This window comes from Phaseolus vulgaris, chromosome 6, assembly GCF_000499845.2.
Source record: "Phaseolus vulgaris cultivar G19833 chromosome 6, P. vulgaris v2.0, whole genome shotgun sequence".
Lineage (NCBI taxonomy): Eukaryota > Viridiplantae > Streptophyta > Magnoliopsida > Fabales > Fabaceae > Phaseolus > Phaseolus vulgaris.
Genome location: NC_023754.2, coordinates 5,620,335 through 5,636,325, shown reverse-complemented (window position 1 = coordinate 5,636,325; position 15,991 = coordinate 5,620,335). Strand labels below are relative to the sequence as shown.

The 15,991-nt window shown below is 33.2% G+C and overlaps 1 protein-coding gene across 2 annotated transcripts; it reads right to left on the bottom strand.

Moving 5' to 3' along the window:
* Positions 1 to 12,555: 12,555 nt before the first annotated feature.
* Positions 12,556 to 14,370, bottom strand: LOC137830993 (homeobox-leucine zipper protein ATHB-6-like). 2 transcript variants are annotated; one of them, XM_068638457.1, is made up of 3 exons: positions 14,035 to 14,370; positions 13,472 to 13,845; positions 12,556 to 13,063 (listed from the first exon to the last, which is right to left on the bottom strand). In XM_068638457.1, exons 1-3 carry the CDS (start codon positions 14,093 to 14,095, stop codon positions 12,740 to 12,742), a joined length of 759 nt encoding a protein of 252 aa, XP_068494558.1. In that variant the 5' UTR covers positions 14,096 to 14,370; the 3' UTR covers positions 12,556 to 12,739. The 2 variants fall into 2 exon arrangements, with proteins under 2 accessions (XP_068494558.1, XP_068494557.1); XM_068638456.1 differs by lacking the exon at positions 14,035 to 14,370 and having other exon boundaries at positions 13,472 to 14,017.
* Positions 14,371 to 15,991: the final 1,621 nt, after the last annotated feature.

Genomic DNA, 15,991 nt, shown 5'->3' with positions numbered 1-15,991 from the left:
TAAAAACTCACAAATGTGTTATAGTTGACTTTCTCCTCTTAAATAATTCATATGGAGTAATTTTCAAAATGGGCCCAATCAAAATCCGGTTTAGCACATATTATTGTATTAATGACATCAAATCAAAATACTTTGTTAAATTGCTCATTAAGCATGGTTCTACCAAGTTCTTCTAAAGACCTATTTTTACTTTCAATTATACCATTTTGTTATGGTGTTCTAGGAGTTGAAAAATTATGTGATATACCATTTTCTTCACCAAAGACATGATAAAAAAAATCTTTTTAAAATTCACCACCATGCTCAGTCCTCAAGTATTTTATTTCCAATATTTTTATTTTGAGTAACCTTGACAAATTTTCTAAAAGCTTTAAAATCATCACTTTTAGATGCAAGAAAGAGAGTCTTTGTGTGTATAAAGTAATCATCCACGAGCACAAGAGTATAAAACTTGCTACGAAAATTCTTTGTTTTAAAGGTACCAGACAAAGTTGTGTGAATGGGTTCAAAAGGTTTTTGTGTGGATAGCACTTTCTTTGATTTAATTTTTTTTGTTTATTTGGGCTTTTACATGATAACATTACTCCTTGTTCTTGTATGATGAATGGTTGAGGATGATTGGAGTGTTGTAGAAGTTATGAAATGAGGTATGTATTTCAATGTTTGAAGTGGAACAAGGAGAGAAATCCCCAAAACAGAGGTGAGACCAACTCTCTAGGAAGAAGGATTGGAATAGCCTTGTTTAGGATTCTATCCTAAGGAGATTTTTGGAACAAGTGAGGTGCAAAATTTTAATTTCTTTGATTCTATTCGCTAAAGTGGATCAAGTGGTACTTGTGCACTCATGCTTTCTACATTTGAGCATGTGCTCTAATTCAATAAGCATGCATGCACCTCTAACCTTAACTTGGATGTCCTAGGGTTTCTCTTAGGCTAAAGTGAGTCCAATTGAAACCCTAGCTAGACTACTTCAACCCTATTCTACTCAAGGCCCAAATACAAGTTCAAAATCCTATAGTACTTGACCCAAATGTTCTAGACTACTTGGCCTAAATATCCTAGACTACTTGGCCCTATACAAGGACCACAATATCTTATTCCTCTTTGTACAATATATCAAAGAATAAGACTTGGCCATGACACTAGATCGGGTGTGTTGAGTCAATTAAGACCCAAATCTTCCTAAATTCTTCAAGCCATAGCTCTAGTTGTTGGTCCCTTGGTTAGGGATCTTCCTTCATTTTCTTTGTACATATTATTATACCATATAATTGACCTCTTCAATGAGATCTTGGGCCCAATAAGGATGGTGGAGGTTGAATCAGGCCTAATATGCTTGTATGCTTTGGGTCAGGGCTCAAGGTATTTTACCTCTTTATTTTGTGGATGTTGTGGTTGGATGAATTTCCATCATAACATGCAACACACATTTTGTGTTTTCAAGTGAATTTTGGAAAACAATAACTAGCTCTTTTGATATGAGCTTACATAGATGAGCATGTGAAAATGAATTACTCTTCTATGCCACAACCATGGATCCGCTTTATTGGATAATAAATAAGATATGTTACAAAATGATGCATGATTTGTGTTAAGAAAAAATCTAATACTCTAAGATTTTGATTAGGTGCTTAAATACAACAAAACATAAAACATAATCTTGCATCATCTATAAGGCGAATACTTTGTTTAAATAATGGATTTGCAAGACGCAAGTGTTTTTCTTAAAAGATGATGCAAAAGTATGTATTATTTTCCTTACTCTGATAAACATAGTTGATGCTCAAACAATATGTGCACAAATTAAGCTAACCCTCTATTACTTGAACATTTGTACGCTTGTTATATTATTGCAGGAAATATTCGTTGCTTCTGTTTGACCAAAGAGATTCATTTAATTATAAGTACAAGTCAACATCAAGATTTCTTATGGCATGAGCTAAAGCTACCTTCTTTGCCAACTTCCAAACAAAAAGAGCATTTAAACTTAGGCTCAGTTGTCTGCCATGTACGGTGTGCACTTTTACCATGAAATGGTTCAAAGTGCTATGCTACATAGGAAGATTACTATTGCTAGCAATCAAGGATGTTGCATAAAGTAGAAAAGCATTTAAAGATGCATGGAGTGAATTTAATACAACATCCATATTCAAGCTTGTCAAACATAAAATGATATACATAAAATTTGAAACTACTCAACGACTAAAAATAATCTCTCAATGGATATCTTCTTCCAGTACTTGTATAAAGTCCTTCATCAAGAAGAATATAGAGAAAATTGTTGTTGTACTATGCTAAAATGTTTCTCAAATGTTGAGTGCCCCTCAAAGTCTTCAAAAATAGAAAATAGAGATCCTTGTGCATAGAGCATAATCCTTGCCAAATCTCTGGATCCAAAGAAGCTTCATGGCGAACACTTTGAGTGTTCATGTAGCTAACTATGAGAGAACACTTTAGTTTTGTATTTGTTGAAAGACATAATCATTCCTTAGAGATATGAAATAATGATTTGAAATAGGAAATAACCTTTAAATATTGTATTTGTCATACGACGCAAACACTCTCTAATATGTAGACGCAATGATTTGTTGATCATACAAATACATGACCTTTTTACCTTAGCCAGGACTAACTGTTTGGCAAACAATATTCTTTAAATCCAAAGTGGCTTGGTAAAAAATACTCAAGGAAGTAACCAAGAGTAACTAGGTGCTCAAAGAATACTCGTTTAACTAGAGTGACTTGGTAAAGAATACTCATTTAGTCAGGAGTGGCTTGGTAAATAATACTTGGTTGAGCCCATAATGGCTTGCGAAAGAATGCTCTTTAATAAGGTCAACCAGGTGAAGATGCGATTCAAAATAATTATTGAGCCTGGAGTGGCTTACGAAAAAAAAAATACTCAGCTAAATCTTAACACCCCAACTATTATATAAATAATTATTATTTGATTAGAACTAGGGAGTAGATTTTTTTTTTTAATTTCTTAAAGAGAAGATTAATCATAACATAACCACATAGATATAATTGTACATTAATATTTTACATCTTTATAATTATTCATAATATATTACAAAACCATATAAGTTTTGCATAATAATAAAAGTTCTACATCAGAGTAGATAACTATAACTATAACTATAACTATATATATATATATATCCTAAAGATATTAAAACTAAATTCCCCATGAGTCAACATTCTAGAGAAAATCTTCGAAAATTTTCTTGAACAACTCTTACTGAGCATGTTCTACTTCTACTCGTACGACAAGTATATATGAAAGAAAAACACAAAAATGAGTGAGGTATTTGAAGGCCTTAAATTTCAATCTCAATAAACTTAACATACAATACAAACAATGTGAATCTATGACCTGACCTACAACCATAAGACTCAATCTCACTTTATCAATCATATGGATCCATATTACACTTTTGATGATCCACTATAAACACTAAAAACAAACAAACAAAGTAAAGTAATGTTTATAATTCAAAATACATAAAATGTTAATAAAATGTACATAAGTTTATTAAGATTAATATAAAAATATATTAACCTCACTCCCCCTTACCTTTGATTGGAGTGACACTGATAGCATCCTCTCATCCGATTTGAGTTTTTCTTGATATTTGAAGGAGATTGGCAGAAGCTAATGGAAGTAGGGTGTCAAGGATGGCTCCATTGGAGTTATGGATTCCTTGGAGTTGCCATGAGAAGTGATGTGATTCCAATAGCCACATAGAACAAGATTCTTGACACTTTGAGGAATCACCTTGAGCTGGAAAATATAGAGGCACTTTCTTAGAAGTTGGATCATGGTTCTAAAATCAAGAACTCACCAATAACAAGCACCAAATCCCAAACTCATTTGGATGAACCAAATATTGTCAAATTGAATCAACAAAGGAATTATAAAAGAGAAGACCGAACAGAATTAAAACACAAACAAATGTACCGAACAGAATTTAGAAAACCAAAACATAGGTGCTGGAAAATTAAGGACAGCCGAACCAAAAAATGCTCAAGAACACAAGACAACAAGAGTAATTGAAAGAGAAGAAAGGAAGGAGAAGAGAATGCTCATGAAGATGGAAGATAGGTTGGATGATCACGCCACTAGAAGTATGGATGCTCCTAGATGAGTGTGGAAGCCGCCACTTGAGGAAACCATGGTCCTTCAAGATAAGACTAGAGTAGAAGCTCAAAAGCTCTCCAAATGCTCACTCCAATTTTGAGTATAGTTTCTTTAGATGAATTCAAATCTGAAATTTACAAGGAAGGCACCTCTATTTATAGCCTAAGGTGCTGAAAATTGAAAGCTAAAACAAATCAAAATTCCCTCCAAAACAAGCTAGAACCGGCGCTCAAAAGCAAGGCAAGGAAGGTGTGATCCTTTCCTTCACTTTGGCACCCCCTATTCTACTCCTACACCTATCTACTAATACACCCCCCTAAAGCTCCTAACTAAAACCTAAAAGATGCTATAACAAAAGAGGTTTCTAAGGTTTCCCTCTAAGCACCTTCAACTAAAGACACTACAAAAAGAGAAAATAAATGTCCTCTAGCTCCCAAGGCTTTGAACATGCTTCTTGTAATCCTTTGAGGTGGACTTTGACCTCCATGGGCGTCCTCCCTTTGTGCCTCCACCTCTTCTTGAGCTTGATGAGTGGCCTCCATGTTCTCTTGGGCTTGATCTCCATCAAGAAGTCTGGGGAGTGATTGGTTCGGCCATATCACTTGGAGAGGTGAAAAAGGAAACCAAAGATATTTATCATAGGAAGGTTTAGAGTAGGTGCTTAGGCTTGCAAATTGGCAGCATAACACTTATATATTGGATCTACTAAAATATGAGCCAAGCACCCCAATTAATAGGTTTAAGGGTTGGCCATTTACAAGCAAAAATGATGGAAAATTCAAATGCAATTCGATTTGAAAATAGGCACCTAAATGAAGTCACAAGGCAAGCATGATCAAGTGTGCACCATGTGACCTAATTAGGTCTAATGACTGACCTATGGTTTAACGTGGGCTACAATTAAGCCCAATTATACCCTAGGTAGGTTTTAAAAGCCTAACCCTAATTTACTTAAAGTAAAATTACAAGTAAATTTCTTACCTTACTTAAAGCAAGAAAATTAAAATCCTACTATAGAAATTTACACTAGGTTATGACATTTTTAAAAATGTATAAAAGAATGTATTTGCCATTAGCAGTAGAGTCACAATCTTCTTGTTTCCTGTTTTCCATAGTTGTAGTGGTTGGTCCTGAGCTGAGTCCTCTGCCATCAGACACACTAGAATTAGAGCTTTCAGAATATTTAAAATTTCTTAGATTCCTTTGCTCCAAATTCCCCCTCTCTCTCCTCTCTCTTTCTCTTGTATCTTACCTTTCCTTCATCTTCTCCTCCCCTTCATCTATTACTCAAAGGGATTGGCTGGGAGTGGCTACTAACCTAAAGAGTACTTGAAGTGTACTTTGCAAAATTAGTTTGTCTAGTGAAACTTGGTCTACTGATTGAGAACTGGATGTAATTTGTTACAACTAACATACCAATAAAAAATATTTATTATATTTCTTTATTCCCTAACTCCTTTACATTACATGTTATTATCATTTACACTAACCTGAGAAGGATAGTTATTGATGAGGACCAAGGAGAGAAGGCGCCTACTACCCAAGCCCAACCCATAACCTCAACACCCACCATACCTTAGGGGATTACTAGGAGCAGAGCACAAACTGTGGGTGTTGAGCATCAATTGGTTTCCCTTTTTGTAATTTTCGTAGAGTAAGTCTATATAGCATAAATAAGAGGTGAAGTTATAATAATGGGTCTATGAGATGTCCATTAGGGTAGGAAGGAAACACTAACTTCTAGAATGTTATGTGTGGTGCGGCTTTGACCAAAGTCTAACCCTAAAACTGCACCACTTTTTTCCCTTTCCCCTCCTACCCTCGCAACTTGTTCTCCAAGGCTCCTCATCCTATAAATAGGAGACCTCCCTCATTGTATTGCTAAGTTGAATGAAATAGAGAAAAGTTACTCTGCACGTTTTGTGCAAGATGCTAGTGAGGCTTGTTCCTCTTAGTCTTTAGTCTTATCTTGTGAGAATTTGAGAGTTCTCAAGTGGCGGCTTCCAACACTTATCTTGGAGTCATTTCATCATCCAAGTGGCGTGCTCATCATCTCAAACTCCATTTCTCATAAGCATCCTTTTCCTTCATCTTTTCCTTCCATTTGCATTCCATTCAATTTATAAATATGTTCTTCTTTTGGTTTCCTTTTATTCATTTGGTCATTGTCTTTATAATTGCTATCCATGTTTAATTCTGCACCATATATTGTCATTATCATCACATTATAATTGTCTTTTTTCCTTTTGCCTTTGTGAAATGAACCTTCACATCTACTTAACCATTTGGTTAAGTTAATGTTCAGTGGGGATTTTCCTTAGGTTTTCACTATTAATTTTTTAACAATCTCAACCATAAATCTAAAGTGTCACCTAAATGAACAATCATAAAATCAACTCACATCAGTTATTGTGAAGAAATGTTTTAACAACGTCTTACTCAAGTGTTTCAATGGAAGTTTCCCATTGCGTTTGTTGTTATCCATTGAATGCAAAATTTATAGTTTGACCACTTGATAAGCAAAACTATTGTTTGAACATTACACAATCGATGGAACTTTCAAAATATTTTTAAAAATTAATTAAAACATAATTCAACACTCATTTTTCATGTTTTTCCTGTTTTCCACAGTCTATATCTAGCATGTAGATGTTATGATGCCTTTTACCTATCAATCCAATTTTTTTTTAATTTTCATGATGAACGAGGCAATGATTTACTTAACTGTTATCTTAAAACTCTTGTCACATCATGGCTTATGCTCAAAAGGTTATGTTTTAGCTCTTCAACCAACAACACATTTTGAATTTTAATAAAGGATGTGTTTCCAACATCTCCAACACCAATGATTTTTCCTTGAATATTATCTCCATATGTGATATATACACTCTCTTTTAATTCTTTCCCCTATCATATGTCTCAAATGGTCATTATCAAGGTACCATTAGGATTTATAGGCTCTTGAGACTCCCTACAAAACAAATGGAAAATCATTTAGGTATCCAACTTACATTTGGGGTTAGTACCTTTGATGTTTTCTTTTGGAATCCAAGTTCACTTCCGATTAGGAACACCAACTTTTCTCTTATAACCATAATTTAAAGCATGTTACTTCCTCATAAAAAATAAATAAGTGATAAGTGGTGTGCAAGATGATTTTCTAATTTTATTTTTTTTAAAAAAAGGTTTTTGTTTTCTTTGATATGTGTAGTCAATTCCAATCTTATTCATCACACACTTGTAATAATTTGGAAAGACATAAAAGTTAGATTTTTCCATTATAAACTTTGCAAGGGTGCTTTCAAGATACTTAACTTTACTTTGATGAACACTGTAGTTTTCTCAATCAATAATTCCGACTTGTGAACTTGAAGCATAATTATAACTAAAAAATTTATAAATTATTCCAAAAACATCCAAGTCAGTTTTAACTTTCAGATTTCCTTCCTCCAATTGTTTCAACCTATTTTCCAACTATTTATCCACATTCTTGAGTTTATTATTTATTAGGTGGGTTTTTTTTTTGCTTAATCATGCAATTAATTGAAGACATCAAGAATTTGATCATAATTTGACTCATCAACAAAATCTAAATTACTTACTTTGATTTCTGTTGATTCAAGATCATCCATGAAACATATGTTGTCTTCCTCATCATTATTTTTTGAGCTACTTTGTGAGCTTGAGACATACTCTCCTCATGCCATATATGTCTTTTTGTTATTCATAGGGTTCTTGAATCTTTTTCCTCCACCTGTTGCTTAAAAATTGAACAAAAATAATCAAATTTACATGACCCGTCTTACCATATTCAAAATATGTGTATTGTAAAATATGGATGAGAATATGGTGTTCTTTACTCTAACATTCTATTGAACTATTTCATTCTCTTTTGTGCTCCAAGTGGAAAACTCTTTTAGAACTTGCATATTTTCAATTATGTAAAAAGTAATGAAAGGTCCATTAATAGCAACATCTGATGTTGTTTTAAAAAGTAATAACTCTTTGTTTATGATATTCAAGGTTTCTCTTTGTAACTATGGTGCAAATCAATTAATTTGAAACTAATTCAATTGTTTCATGTTTTTAACTATTTTTTCAATACATGTTTTTCTCACTTTTTCAATTAGTTAATTTGAAAATCAATTGGTTGAAATGACTAAAGTCCTCCAACAATTATTTTTGTCTTTGATTCCGTTAATTGATTTCAAAATGAATAAGTTGAAATTGAGAAATACTATTTTCTACTTGATTTTATTGATATATACAATCTTTGAATCATAATTTCAATTGATTAAAATTTAACAAAATGAATTATTCATAAAAGTTAATATTTTTAACCAATTAACCTTATCATTGTCCAACAATAGTTGTTGAATCCTAAAGAATCTAATCTTTAGGAAGAGTTTTGATGACAACAAATTATGAATGTGTTATGTACTATATTATATTAATTCACTAATGTGTTTAGAGCAAGTTGTAGCTCACTAGAGCGTCCAATGGTCAATATCATATGTTAGGCGCTAGTTCATGTATTTAATGGTTAACATGAACATCTAATACAATGGTAATCACAAGTATTACCTATAATTAAGATGAAACTAAAATTGGTAAGTTTGCATGATTATAAGAGCCTTAAATGATCAAGCACAAAACATAACATATATAGAAAATTTATATTTCAGAATGTTCATATTAGAACCTTAAAAAATAAAACAAAAGAAACATGCAATGAGTAATCAATTGTATCATGCTTTTATTGCATTTGAAATGTTTTCCTTTTAAGGAATGCAAAATCAAAGAGAATCCAATCCTTCCACAAGAAAGCAATGCTCATTCTGGTTGGCCCGTCCCGCATAGGCCCGCAAAATGCGGGCCGGGTTGACCTGCCCGCATACATAATGCGAGCTGGTTTTCATGACCCGCCCCGCATGCAGGTTGGCCCGCATAACTTTTACAAACCCTAAAATTGTTGCTCCACAAATCTGCAAAAAAAAAGTAATGGAAAAAAAAAATCTCATGAGTAAAAGGGACAGTTGCAGTAGCAAATGGTGGAAGGTTAAGGAGGAAGGGATAAAGAACCTTGAGGAAGACGACGGTGGAGGTCGCGTCGCGGTGGAGGACGCGTCGTGGTGGAGGTCACGTTGCGGTGGTGGTTCGCGGTGGAGGATGAAATTGAAGTGTTGCTGGACGAATCTCGCTGGAGGAGAATAAAGGCACAGTTTAGGGATTGGAATTTTAGGGTTCACAGTGGTGGAGAAATTTTAGGGATTGAAGATGAAATTTGAAATGTTGAGAAAGAAGAGAAACACACGCACCAGGCCAACACATCACACATGAATGATTTTTCACTTGTGGGCTGGCGGGTTAGCCCGTCCCGCCCCGTCGTAAGCCCGCACGGGCCGCGAGTTATGCGGGACGGGCTTAAGTGGGTTCGCGGGTTAAACAAGGGAACCCGCCCCGCGTTTTTTCGTGCGAGCTGCAAGCCGGCCCGCGCGGCCCGCCCCGTTTTGCCAACCCTAACAAGAATGAGAATGCTTGACTACAATGTATTCAAACACAATAACAATAATTTACATGCAATATAAATGCTTTGTAAACGAAGAACACAAGAGCAATACTCATATTTCTAGTATTTATAAGCTATTAAGAATTCAAAGTTTAGCGGGAGAGCTAAAAACCTTTTATATTCTTTACTTTGTGAAATTGTCCTATGAATTTAAACTTACCTTTATTTGAGAGTTTTTTTATTCACATGTTTTGATAATGTCTTAATTTGAAGGAAAGATTGAGGTGAGATAAATATGAACTATTTTTGTACTTGTCATAATAAGTTTGATAAGTCAAACAATGTAGTTGGAAAGTTTTAATGAACCAATATAAAGTTATTTTACTATTTTTTATTTTTGTTTGTTAAGAATAGTTTAGAGTTCTATTTTCTAGAGCTACCTCTTATTAAAGTTTTAATTGTTACATCATAAGATACATCTACTTTTAAGTCAAGAAAATGATACTCTAACACATATATACCTCGACTAAGGTTACACAAGTGTTAAATTACAATAACTAAATAAAAGTCACCAAAATAAATGTTGACGTCTCTTTCAAATTTAGAATAATAAGATACTTCATGAATCACTTTACTCAAAAACAGATTTCAACGTTACTCACGTATTCTAATATCAAGTCAGCCAGTTTAAGATGTATTTTAATTATTTATATCAATAACAATTAATTTTTTATTGATTTTAATAAAAAATAATTATGTCTCTTAACTCTTAATTAATATCTAATATTTTATGTACGATTTATCAAACAAAATATTCTCCGATGTTTCTTCTTTTTATGTTGTGTTTTCCGAAGAAAAATGATATGAGAATTTAGTTTTCCAATGGGTAAATTCTTGAAGAGGCCAGGAGAAAACAAGTCCCAATTTCAGCTTCTTAAACTACATTCTAACCCTGCCATGCCCACAAAGGGTGCCCTTATTGGTAAAAAATTGTGCATTTATTTCCTCAAGACAAGGGAAGAAGAACCAAAATACATTTATTTGTATATAGGTTAATTAGTGGGGAAGATGGTTAGAGTCAAACATGGCAGAAAAGAAGGGTCCTACTTCTGACAAAACCTAAACATTGAGGAATAGGTATGGTGTGATAGCCATCTTTATAGACTCTCTCTTTCCCACTAACATGCACAAAAGTGGGACAATGACCTCTCAAATCACCTCCATCACTTGGACTTCAACACCTGCTCCTCTTTCTCCTCTCCATTTCATCTTTTTCTTCCTCACACTTCCATTTCTTCATTTTCCTTCCATGTCCTTCCTATTTTCCTCTCCTAGCTACTCTAATTCTATCATCTTGCTAAACCTTCCCAACTCCAACCCTAATCAACTATTCACACTTAAAGTGTTTTGATTTTCTAAAATAATTATTATGTTAGTATAATTTACTCGTGGAATTGTTTTTTTTTAATAATTGTGTATCTTAATGAAATTTTGGCATTTAAAATTAAAAATAAACACTTCACCCTCAAATAAATAAAATGATGAGATAGTGCTTAAAATTATAAATTAACAATTAATTTTAGTTTTAAAATTATTAGGAAGTGGAATTAAACATAACTCAATCTTACCTGCTTATATTTTATAAAATATTTTTATTTTTATCTCTAGATGATGCGATATCTAACCTATATCGCTCGAGTCAAGACATATCAATTTGTGTATGAGATTATATATTTATATTTTTTTCCTGATAAGTTTAATATATTATCATTAACATAGACTTTAAATAACTTTAATATTAGGAAGTCGAATTTAAGTTTAAATCATATTTACAAAACCAGTTCGTAAAAAGATATATTATGAGATATCCTAATTTCTAATAGGTATAATATTGTAAAATGGAATATGTTTACATGTCTATAGTGAATTAAAAAAAAATTAAGTTTTTAAGGATATTTTGTTATTTTATTTATTTTAAAGATTAATTTAATTTCTTTTCTTGTAATTTTGAGAACTAAATTGATTAATAATATATAATTTGGAGATTTATTTTTATTAATTTCAATGATGAATTTGACAATTACCATTAAAGGATATTCTATTTTCTATAAATTAAAGCATAATTTTAATTATCGTTTTCATTTTTACTTCAAGCAGCAACCTTAAATTTTATTTACTTTTCTAATAGTCCCTACAAAATTTCACAAGGACTTCTCAGAATATAAAATGAAATTACATAATTTTAAGAAGAAAAAAAAACTATTTCTGTTCTTCTATCTTATTTCCATATTACATATTTCTCTCCTCTTTGTAAAATAAAGCATAGATAGAAGTTTGAGGGGGCATGAAAAAGATATTGAAGAAAAGAGAAAGATGCATGATGTGAGTTAGAAGAAGCAAAGAAGCAAAAGCATGTGGGAAAATGAAAGCTATTGTACTTGTGTAAGAAATTAGTTTGCAAAAGGTGAGGGTGATTTCACCAGATTCACCTACCACATGCTTTGATCACCCATCTGAGATTTCACTCAGAAAAAGAATGTGTGTGAAAGCACAAAAGTTAGTAATGGGACAGTCTGCTATATATGACTATGAGCCACTTTTCTCCATCTAAAATGTCTCCATGTTGTAATTCAGTTTCCTTTTTCTCTGCACATTTTGTTTTATACTTTTAAGGAAATAAAACATTATGTAAAGAAAATTTTCTCCCACCCCATGTTAAGAAATCTTCCCAGAGAAAAAAGACAAAACAAAAGTGAATAGAATTTACAAATATGGATGGACTTTTGAGAGGTAAATCAATTCAAATCTTTTGACATTCTTTGATTATTGTTTTAAAAAATCAACTCTTTTAATTTCTTTGTTTCAGTTCTTTGGTAGACACAATACAAATAGGGAATACATTATAAAATCTAATGAATCTTCTATGATTTTAAAGTCTACTCTGTTACAAAAGTCCTATTTTTTTAAGGATCATAAAGGATAAATTCCATTTTATTTAGGAATTAGTTGAAGCCAACCAATTTGAAATTAGATACAATTATGAACTCTATGCATTGGCAAGGCTATTGAATGATTATCCATGTGATGTGTTACAGGGTAGGGGATTGATCAACTGAAAAGAAACAGAACTCATTGATACTAAAGAAATTCTGCTCCTCCATTCTCATAAACTGAGTCTGAAAATTTTTATCTGGTGACCCTCTTGAATCAGAGTATTGAAGTACTGGTCTTGAGCTGGGCAAAGATCCATTCACACAAAAAGTAGAATCAATGTTGTTTTCTTCCTTAACCACACCATTTGAATTGCTCTCTGATGCTACTCCGTCTCTTACCTTTGAAATGGGAGACTCTTCTTTTATTGACTCATTGTTTTCAGCTTTACCTCTCAACAACTTTTCTTTCAATTCACTTACCTGTAGTTCACACACCAAATACCTTTAATCTGCATATTAAGGACATGTTTGAATTCCTTCTCACTTTTTTGTTTCAAAAGCATTTTCTTAGAGAATTCCATATTAAATAACAATCACTGTTTCCCATCTAAAACTCAAACATTTTAAAAATTGTTTCCAAAATACTGGGACAATTTGAAAACTTTTGCTATATTTCTCTTTTTCTGTGCTGATCAACAGTATCATTTTCTAAAAATCACACCTATTAATTTAGAAAGTAAATATTTTTCAAAACAGTAGTGAAACAAGGAGTGAAATCCAAGTGGGTTTTGTAATCAAAGTAACCAGTTGATTAGAGTGATTTGATAAAGCTAAACAAAGCTTATAAATGTTGCTTTATTGCATGCAATGAAAAGTTATTTGTTGTACCTGAACAGTGAGAGCCTCATTGTCTTGCTCAAGATTATTGTACTCAACCTTGAGAACATCATAATTGGACTTGAGAATGCCATAATCTCTCTCCAATTGCTTGGTTTTCCAACGAGCTCGACGATTTTGGAACCAAATAGCAACTTGTCTTGGTTGAAGGCCTAGTTGTTGAGCAAGCTTGGACTTGCGCTCTGGCTCTAGCTTGTTGTCCAGTTCAAAGTTTCTCTCTAAGGCCTTCACCTGGTCAAGACTCAGCCTCCTTTTCTTCTCCAATACTAAGCTACAATCTTCATAGCTGTCTTCTTGGTCTAGTCTATCTAACATTGCTTTAAACTCTTCACTGTAGCCCTGAGTTTCCATCCTCTCATTCAAACCTGCATGCACAATTGTTGAAATGGAAAACTTGTCACGCACAAGAAAGAAAAGCTTTTTTTGGTATTGGTCCATCAGGCTTAAGTCAAGTGGTTGGATGAGAATTATGTTGTGAGAAAGGGTATCTGAATGCAGAAGAAGGAACCAAATAGAGAGAAGGTTCAGGGATTATTTTAATAATTTCTATATACCTTTTGATGGGCACATGGAAAGGGAAGTAGCCATAGTGTTTGAGTTATTGAGTCTCTTCATTGATGAGAACAAAAGGATCTAAAAAGTGGAACTTGCACTCTGTGTACTGTGAAAGATAAAGGAAAGTTGTGGGCAAAGAGACAGAACAAGAGAGGTAGAAAATAGAAGCAGCTTAGAGATAAAAATATGTATATTGTTCAATCCTGTGGCATTGATGCGTTCGAGACCCACAAACAGTTAACTTTTATATTCTCATTTTGCACAGGCCGCATTGCTTTGCTAGGTCACAAAGTCATAGGAAAAGGTGAATCCAGCAAAATACACAGGACAAGGACAAATGTTGAAAGCTATCAAAACCTTTTATCTAGCTAATCATTATCTAATCAAAAGAGACAAGCACAATCAGAGAGTCACAGGTTCACAGTTAGGCAGCTTCATTGTGGGCGACGCATTCAGATGCAAAGCCCAATTATAGTGAACTAGTGTTCTTTATGCTTCTTTTTTTCTGAGTTTTTTGTTAATTGGTATACCATATTAATGGAAGGTAGAAATTTATTCAGAGTAGACGGTGTTCGTCTAAGGTTAGAAAGTCTAGCTGGGTATATCGTCTAGTTGGGATTGAAGATGGAATGAAATGTAAGTTAATAGGTTGTGGAGGTACAGTGTTTAATGTCTCTTGATTAAGCAATGATTTTTCCTCCATCAATGGAGGTTGGACATCAGCTGGTAATGGTCTACAGATCTTAACAACATGCGAATCAACTTGGTCAGCGTAAAAAACAATTGGTATGGTTGCGTCTATTCACTCGGACTCATTAGACGGTCACTCTGACTTATTAGACGGTGTTGGTGTAGTAAAACCAACGTCTGTTGTGTAAATCATATCATCAAACGCTATGCATTTCTTCATCTCACCACATGTTGCACATGTATCATCTAAATCCTCCTTGTCTTGAGCAGTCATATGCACTTCTGGAGTGTTTGGATAAGGGTTTATTCCTGCAAATGAAATTGAAACTAGAAGCATGGAAGAATAAATCTCAACACACATATTAGGATAACAAGTATAGCTTGTATCAAATTCTGAAAGTTTTGTTATATCTAAATTAAGATCATGATGTGAATTAAAACTTTGCTTAGCAATATCTTCAACTTTTCTAGTCAATTGACCAACTTTCTCTTCTAATTCTAATAGGCTAGCATCTCTGCTTTGTTGAGATTTCATTGTATTTACCATTAATTGTCTCATAAGCTCCTCTAAAGATGACTCTTCAAGATTATGAGGAATATTATAAGTTTGTAAAAATGGTTGAAAAGGTGTTTGACTTTCATCATAATAATATTGCTGATAATATCGTTGTTGTTGGGGTTGCTTATAAGATTGTTGACAATATGGATTATAATGCTGAGGCTGCTGAAAATATGACTCACATTATTTCATAGGCTGCTCATAAGATTACTAAAAATATGGATTATAATGTTGAGACTGTTGAAAGTATGGTTCACATTGCATCTCATAATTATAAATTTGTTCAACTATTTTTCTTTCCATTTTAGAATTTTAAAATAGGAGAGATATGTAATGGAAAATGGTTAGACTCTCAATTTTGAAAATATTTTTTATGTTGTGATCATAGCGAAAAAAAGAGAGTATACAAATAGAATGAAAAACTAGATATATAGAAAAAAAAAACAAAATTATGCAAACAAACAAAAAATAAAATATTTTTTTTAAGAAAAAGAGTTGAATGTTTACCAAGTAAACTCCCAAGAAAGAGATGTGTGTCACAATTGGATACTCTTAATAGGGATGGCAAAGCAGACTCACCTTTTCAACCCGCTAACCCGCATTAGCATGTCTTGCATAAACCGCGGCCCATGCGGGCCAGCAGCGGGGCAGGGCGGGCTGGCCCGCAAGCTTGCAAAAAAAATGAGTGGCAGTAGTGGAGTAAATGT